General features: G+C 37.8%; 1 protein-coding gene across 2 annotated transcripts in view; it reads right to left on the reverse strand.

Annotated features, from left to right (window-relative positions):
- The window catches only part of cers2b (ceramide synthase 2b), a 55,802-nt gene extending 52,117 nt beyond the window's left edge, over positions 1 to 3,685 (reverse strand). The window contains exon 1 of one of the 2 annotated variants that reach the window (XM_089117442.1): positions 3,338 to 3,685. In XM_089117442.1, coding sequence (XP_088973568.1) covers positions 3,338 to 3,342 — 5 coding nt within the window. In that variant the 5' untranslated portion in view covers positions 3,343 to 3,685. The remainder of the gene's footprint in view (positions 1 to 3,337) is intronic. The other variant, XM_039681304.2, reaches the window with a different exon arrangement.
- Positions 3,686 to 8,842: the final 5,157 nt, after the last annotated feature.

The raw sequence follows: 8,842 nt of genomic DNA on the forward strand, positions 1-8,842 counted from the left end.
ACTCACATATATTATGTAAACACAAACTTTTATTTTGGATGCGATTAATCGCGATTAATCGTTTGACAGCCCTAATTTTATTACATTTTTAACTGCAAGGTACACCTAAAGGGCTTTCGCACCAGAGGAACCGTTTCATAGTTCATAGAACTATTAGCGGAAGTACTTTTTGGCGCATTCGCACCGCAGGAACTAGGAACTATTTTAGCTCTAGGAACTCCTTTTGGAGGAACTAAATAATGTAGGAGAAAATCCAATCCAATGCAACTTTGAGGGGACCAAGAGAAACATGATTATGTATTTCTGCTCAGCTAGCAACACTCGACATCAACGACACGGCATACACTAATACCTTTCATACTGTCCTTCTCTGTATGACAGTTCTATCTAATAACGTGTTAGACAGGACTGTTAAACAGATCGTAAACTAATGAACACGAAGACTACGAGCTCTGTGTCCTCAGGCATTGGCTGGTGTTCTCAGCGCCGTCAAAATAAAAGTCTTGACAATAAGCGCGGCTTACGTTACTTCAGAGTTCCTATTGGCGGTGCGAATGCAACCAGGAAAACGTTCGGGAACCATTAGTTCTCGGGGAACCATCCTGGTGGCAAAGCATCCTTAAAGCAAAGTATTTATAGTCACACAGCGTCGCATCGCAGCCCTCTGAATCGTAATCGAATCGCGAGGACAACATTTTAAGTCGTTTTGTTGGATCACAGGCGTTTTTCTCGTCTAAAGAGTCCTAGCTGTGAGATCACATGATCAAAATTGGATGCCCTCATTAATATGACATCATGTATGTAGGTGAGCGGGGCATGCATCAAACAGGAAGTTGACCCTGAAATGCATGAAGTGAGGAAAATGACTAGGCCTATTTTGCCAGTTTTCATAATAAGGTCATAACATTGTCATAGCTACTATTTTACACAAACCTTTGATGGAAACATGAATATGATGCAGAAAAAATGTGTTCATTTCATCTTTCTATTTACAGGATTAGGTTTTTTATTTTGTCCCACCAACCCAAACACAGATGGGACAGCATGATGTTGGGTGATTGGGACAGTGCTCAAAGGATTATTAGCTAATGAAGAAAATGATTAACCTTACAATAGAGAACTATTGCATATGTTCTGCTCTAAATTGGTGTTTCCTAACCTTTTCAATTGTGCAACCCCTAATCAACCACAAAAATATTCAACTAGATAGATTTTTTTTCCTAAAATAAAAGAACCTAACTCTGAAAATAGGAACATAATGGTAAAACATTTTGTTTTGGTACTTATTTTCTTGCACTAATTAATATTCACGATTCCATCAATAGTTTGTGCAGGTTAAATGTGTGTTTGTCAATTTATTGGTAATGGGGCCACCCAACCAAGTTTACACTCTTCAATGACTTCTTTTACAGTTCATATGGATAGGTCATATGTTATGTTCAGTACTAATGTATAATGTGTTGGGCTGATGTTTTTGGCAAGAAACCTTACACAAGGAAAAAATTTAAATCTTTAATTCATGTCTAGTTCACATTTAATAATTAAATAGCTTTTTAAATGGGACATTCCATAGACTTGTATTGTTTTTATTTATTACATGGCTTGGTTAAATTCAAATGTAGAACGCGGTACATTATTTTTTGACAACAAACTGTTGTCTTTGGTGTAACACCGTTGCCATTAAAAAGAGAGCGTTGCCATGGACACAGTTCTGTTCACTCAGGATATAAACTAATTTAAATCAATAAACACCTTTTTAAATCAATATTTTTGAGTCAAATTATTGTTTATTTGGTAGGTATGTAATAACCTCCACTTCTCGTCTGGGTCTTGATCAGCCTGTAGGGTTGTATAGAGTGGTGAAGTTTGACGTCACTCTGTAGGCCAAAATGTGGAAGTGAGTTCGCATTTTAGCACTTCTGGTTCCCTCGCTCTGTCTAAGGTCTATGGGATTTTTGAATGGGTTTTTGCTAAATCGCCTGAAATAAGGTCTGTGGTGAACAAAGCCTCTAAATATCTTCACGTTTTGATCTATGACATAAAACACACCAGTTATAACCTGCTTGTGTTTTTTAAACTTTATATAGGCTTCAAAATGTAAACATTTTGGATAACTTGATTATCTTGATAGACAAAACGTGTAAGGGTCACAACTCTTTGTTGAACACAGATCTTATTTTTTACGATTTTCCAAAAGTCAATGTCGAAAATGCATAGCTTTTTTGATCGAGGGAACCCATGCGCCGCTAGCTTCCTAGTTGTCCTACAAAGTCGTCACTTCAACAAAAAGCGTTTTTCCTCTTTGTCACCATCTCTGTTCGAAATCTGCAATTGCAGTCATTCGCGGAATTATCAACTTTACATGAGTTGTACTTCAACACCCTCTTTTGCGAAGTCTTTTGCATTTTACAGCGGGTGAATCTGTTGTCGCTGGTGATTGTCGTTTTAACCCTTTCTGGATCCGCCATCAAATTCATAAGTTTAGTTATCAAGTGCTGTGAGAAAAGGCTATAAATCTCCACCTCCAACATCCTCACACACAATATAGCCTACAAGCTGAGAATCTTCATGTGTACACTACAGATGTGACGTAATGAACCAATAGCTTATACTAGCCGAAACTCTTCTTTAGGTGTACAGATGTGACGTAATGATGCAAAGACATGCTCGAATCTCCCGTGGAAATCCACTGGAATTAAAAGCATTATTACAAGCTTACCGATTTGAATCGAGCTAACGCAACCAGATAGTTTTGAACACTGGCCGGTAATGTATTTTCTCAAATAAGTATTTTGGATCATTTTTAACCCCAAAAAAGCTAGCAGCTACGGACTGCAGCTTTAAGTTGCATAGCCTACAGCTAGTATTTAAGGAGGTAGCAAAACGTCTTGTCAGGTAAGTTTAGCTCACTTCTGGATACAAATCTCTCCCCAAACACACAAACTTTTTGTTTATATCTTAACATAGACTCTCCATAGACGTAATGTTTTTTTTATAGCCCAAGTACAAACGGCTATCCCCTAACCCTGACCCTAAAATTATTTTTAAAATACTAAAATAATAATTTATACACTTTCAGAATTCTTTATTCCATTTGATTTTTAAGCTGTTTTCCTCACGAAGACCAAAATAAATTCCCCACAAGGGGACATTTGGTCCCCGTAACGTAGCATATAACTTAGTAACGTTACGGAGTAGTTACACACACACGTCTCTCTCTCTCTCTCTCTCTCTCTCTCTCACACACACACACACGCATACACACACACACACACACACACACACATAGTAATAGCTGTAACAAATGTACACTGTAATAACAGCAGGAGAGACTCACCTCATTTGGTTAACAGACACAGCGGACCGTGAGGATGTTTATCGCTCCAGAAGCTGTTTTCTCTGTGCTGGTTTTTCGGCTCCGTTAGTGGGTTTACGGTTCGGCCAGACTGTTTACCACCCACATCTCTTCTCTCAAGACAAAAAAAAGTTTTCAACTTGGTAAGAATCGGTTTAACGGAGAAAGTAACACAACAAAGCACCAGCTGAGGCGAGTTTGAATGGTATTTCTTGATTGTGGGATTTCAAAGCCGTTTTAGGAGAGTTTCTTCTGCTTGGCCCCGGTGATGAGCGCGAGCGCACGGGAGTGGGACAGGCGTGGACATGCGTCTGTACAGAGAGAGACGAATAACGGAACGGGCGGGACTTAAAAATCATGACGAGAGATAGAGAGAGAGAGAGAGAGAGAGAGAGAGTGAGAGAGAGAGAGAGAGAGAGAGAGAGAGAGAGAGAGAGAGAGAGAGAGAGAGAGACGGTCATTACACTCTTCCGGATTCAAAATGTAACATTTAAAAATTGTTAGTTCAATATTTAAAACATTTCAGGAAAAAAAAAACTTCCATTAATAATAGATAAAGTTTTTGTTGGCCTATAACTTTTTAATAACATTATTAAAGACCGGATAACTTTAAAGGAACATTACTGGAATAACTTTGCTGGTAAAAATGACATAGCCTCCTTTTTAAAAACATCTTCTGCCAGATAGCCTGTACTTAAAATATTATCAAGGCTCCCCACACTTTATAACCATGATCTGAGTTAAACAAAGAACTAAGAACAAAGCATACATAAATAAACCAAATTATTGTTTTTGTGTCCCAAATGACAAATGCAGTATACACCTATGCACTGAAGGCTACTCAACTAGGCTAGCTATAGTGTATTAGGTTTAAAAGGATATGTTTTCATCCAACACCACAGTCTGACATCCTTGGGCTGTGTCCGAAATTGCATAGTCCTGAGTAGGTACTTATTTTGAACAAGTAAATACTTCAAGACCGCTAAAAATTGTGTTCTATATATAGTAGTCAACATTTGAAGTCGATCAAAAAAGATTAAGTTGTCCTAAGACAAGAATGGGTATTGTTCAAAATTCATAATGAAAGGTTTTAATCCACTTCAAATGTTGACTACTGCACTATGAGTGTGTGTAGTATGAATGTAATCCGGACGTACCACATGTTGTCATTATCATGTGACCCACCTTGTGTCGCCTCACTGCCACTCATAAATCATCTCCCGTGGCCTCATGGGATAGTAAATTCCATCATATGCACACTTCAGAATCTCACCAGAAGTCAGTCAGATACTTTCTGCCTATGAGTACTGTAAATTCAGCCCTTCCCTGTTGGCAAAGTAAAGCTGCAAATTTTTCATTTTTTTCAGTTAAATAAGTAAGTGCATCATCCATGTATTCAAAGTGCACTTTTTGTAACAAACTAGTAGAACTGTTTATATAAATTCATTAGAAAAGTGCATGAGTACACACATAGGGATACACTGAAGTGGATGCACAGACGTTTAACCCCGTCTCAAACTCGCTGGTTGGCTCTTAAGATTAGGAGGAGCTGCCTACAGGTTTTCTCATTGGCCCACCCCGCAAATGTTGGCCGATAAACAAACCTGGATTTTTTTATTTTTTTATTTATTTTTTTTGCGATTTCAAAAGGGGGAGCCTCCAAGGAAGCAAAAAAAAAGTGCAATGCTGCAATATACCGGTAAAGAGATGAGGTCTTTTTTGTGGGTATGTCAGTCAGGCTTTTATGAGGAAACAGCTTAGCACTTCATGAATTGACATCCTGCCTGCGAATCTTCAACATGTTTGCTATTAAAGGGACACTTTACCCATTTGCATTAAGCTTTGTATCTTTAGAAACCATGACATATTTTTGAATGGTCATGGTTAATTCCCTTACTTTCCCCTGAGATGGGAGAAATAAGGATTTAAGTTTACGTCCTGCTTATTATGGCGTAAAAATCGTCATTTTGCGTCATAATAAGCAGGAAGTCACATTTCATTGAAAAGTGTAGAGACTCCAAACTTACCTCTTCATTATTCCAGGGTGTTGGACCCATAGATATGTATATAAAGGCTAGATGTGTCGTCAGCGCTGCTGGCCAATGGAGGTCGTCGTCTGCAACTGGCGGCCATCTTGTCACAGGCAGCTCGCTCACTCGTAACATTGTGTTAATGGTACATGTACTATTTAAATGACCATAACTTGCTCAATTTTCTACCGAGTTTCAAACGGTTTGGTTTGCTATAAACGTCAGAGATGTAGTTATGACACTACATACTTATGAACAATAAGTGTATAAATAAATAATCATCCACGTTAATAACGTTTGTAAGAAACCAAACCGTTTGTAAATCCGTCAAGATTTCAACAAGATACGAGTATTTGTGTTCGTGCTGACCACTTAGGGGTGGGCGATATGGAAAAAATATCATATCACGATTTTTTTAGGAAAATCACGATCACGATTTTTTTATCACGATTCTTTTTCAAGTTTGTTTTAATATTTTGCAACTGTTTGGTTACCCACATTAAAAAAAAAATTGTCTTTTGTGTTCAGCACAAGAAAGAAATGAATACAGGTTTGGAACAACATTAGAGTGAGTAAATAATGACGGATTTTTTTTTTTTTTTTTTGTGAACTATCCCTTTAAGGACAAGCGGCAGTAGGCTACTATTTATTCCTGTTGCTTTTAGACCAGCACGCGACGCGTTTAATATAGACGCATATTACACCAGATATTCTCTCAAATGTTTGCTTTCACTTTAGACATAGCCTGTTTATGTAAACATTGTGTGTATTTAACAGTATTAGCTTAATAAGACTCGAGAGATAACTTAGTCCAGTATTCAGGCGCTGTTTGACAGACTTCTAGTGCCTGTGAGCGTCGGGGGTTATGCGGTCAGGAAAGCGCACGTTAGAACAGCGCATCAGCGCGTGAATTAAATGTTTAACCGGCAAGGCTTACGCAAATAATGAACTTTTGTGAATTGCAGTGTCCCGTACCTATTCCTTAACGTGTGATCATGTGTAGGCTACGTCGCGTTGTACAGTTGAGAGACGGAGGCACCAGAACTGAACTGATAGAATGCACCGTAACACGATACTACGATATTTCTTCAAAAGCAGATCGTGGAGACATTTTAATCGTCCACGATTAAAAATCGTCATATCGCACACCCCTATGACCACTCATCTTACATCAGCTTGTCTGTGACAAGATGGCCGCCGGTGATGACGATGGAAACTCCGCCGTAACACATCTAGCCTTTCTATACATATCTATGGTTGGACCCACTCACCCAAGCCTATTACAGATCAGGGGGTGGGACTTTACTTCAATATCCGCCATCTTGTTTTTGGAAGCTAAGCTAACAAGCGCTGTGGAGATAGGAAGTATGATAATGATAGAAGAAACTAAACATGATATGGAAGAAGAGGATTTTGAAAGTCTGCTGCTCGAATCCGATGTTCGTGGCTATCTTTACGAACCGCAATATAAGTTAGTGAAGAGCAGCGGAGGCTGATGGAGGACCGTCTTCTCCCGCCACCCTCACGTCCCTCGTCCTGCTCGCCACAGCCAACTAACTAGAAATTTTGCGTGAAATGAATTTCAAACTCTGGTGACAGCTAACGTTTGCCTTGTAGACGTAAGATTGATTTCTCTGTTTGCTCTGTTCCGTATTAGTGGGTGTGGCTTGCGGAGCTGTGCTATATGGTGCATTGTGGGTATTGTAGTCTTTCATACAAATGCACCCTTTGGTTATTTTCTTGGTCAAGATGGCACCAAATTCAAAAATTATTTTACATTTCGACTACATATATGATCCACTTTCAATAAAGATTAATGTTGAAATGGGTGAAATGCTCCTTTAAATATTTAGTGTGTTATGTTTGCAGAGTTTACATAAAAAAAAACTGTTTTATTTTAAAAGAAACATTTAGCAAAAGATAGGATTCTGTTTATGGCACTAATCATTTGCAGACAGTAATTGACTCATACAAAGTGATTCAGTGACGTCTATAAAGGCTATAATGTGATTGGTTCACGAGGCACACGTGATCCAGTTTGATTCTGGTTTACACGTTATGGTTTCCCCAACTACAGTGACTACTATACTTAAACAAAATGACTAACTTTTGGTTTCTGTGCGATTCTGACGCGTGTACTGAACTGTAATGGGCAACATAGCTACTATGATGAGAAAAAACTTGTATGCTTGAGTATTCTGTCCTTTTTTTAGGGTCGCATCTTGTGACATCACTTCCTGTTTTTGGTTTGTTTGGATGTATTTGGTCCTGGTGCGTTCATATTTCAGTGGAAGTAGGCCGAAAGCCCCCGAAAAGGTAAGTCTCGGTCCGCTTGTTTGGATGGCAGCGTTCACACTTATTCCAATGAACCGCACTAACAGAGCAATTGCACCAGAATTTGCCGTATTCAAACCAATCCTGCCAAGTGTGAACACACCAAAGAGAAGATGCTATTATAGTCTTAGTATAAATATTGATTTTAATATAAATAGCTTGAATTTGGTCATCTGATTTGAGTGTGCCGTAGCGGAAGGTGCAGTTTGCATGTACTTGTTGCAAATAGACTACACAGATATTTAAATAATCCAGCAAAATCAGATCAGGTTCCAGCAAATATTTTGTCACTACTTCATTTTATTGTAATCAGTCCACTAGTACTTCATCCATTTGTGTTGGGACTGCTTGAATAATGTTTACTGAATTCATTGATACTAGGATTTTAGTTCCCATCATGCTTTGCATTGGACTGGATTTAGAGAATAATATTATTCTCAAAATGTGTGTTAGTCGGTGATTAAATGCAATGCGTTTGTAGTCGTATTGTGCTGCGTTGCGAAGGTGTGTCAGACTGTCAGGTGATGACAGTGGATCCCTCTAGTGGTGCAGCTTTGTGTCTTTTCCACTTTGAAGAGCCATCAAATATAATAGGCATCTAAGTATGACACACCCTTTCTCACTATTATACACAGGCCATCACACATACAAATGTGACACGACATTATTTGAATACCTTTATTTTGTATTTAAATTAGAAACAAAAGTTTGATCAAAAAAGTTGACATAAATAACATCATTGTAATTCACATTTCAATAAGTTACAAAGTTTTACAATTGTTTTAATGTATTTCTTTAAAAAACATGAAAACCAAAAGACCTCACCCCAAGTTTTTTTTTTCTCCAAATATGAATAAATTGATAAATAAAAAGATAAAATATTAAAACTCGCCCAGAAGTCCCCTTATGTCCCATTTATAATGAAAAAGTAGAAATCTTACGATGTTTCTTTTTCTAACAATAATAATGATAATCATAATACTGGTAACTATCATCATTGCTTTAATGCAAACTATTCTTATTTTATTTTTTAAATATATTATTGTAAGCTTAATTATTTAAACCTGATTATGGTCATTTACTGCGGCTGGTCTTCTCTCTCTTATTTTTTAACATATATATT

The sequence above is a fragment of the Pimephales promelas genome, chromosome 12 (assembly GCF_988280905.1).
Source record: "Pimephales promelas chromosome 12, fPimPro1.hap1.1, whole genome shotgun sequence".
NCBI lineage: Eukaryota > Metazoa > Chordata > Actinopteri > Cypriniformes > Leuciscidae > Pimephales > Pimephales promelas.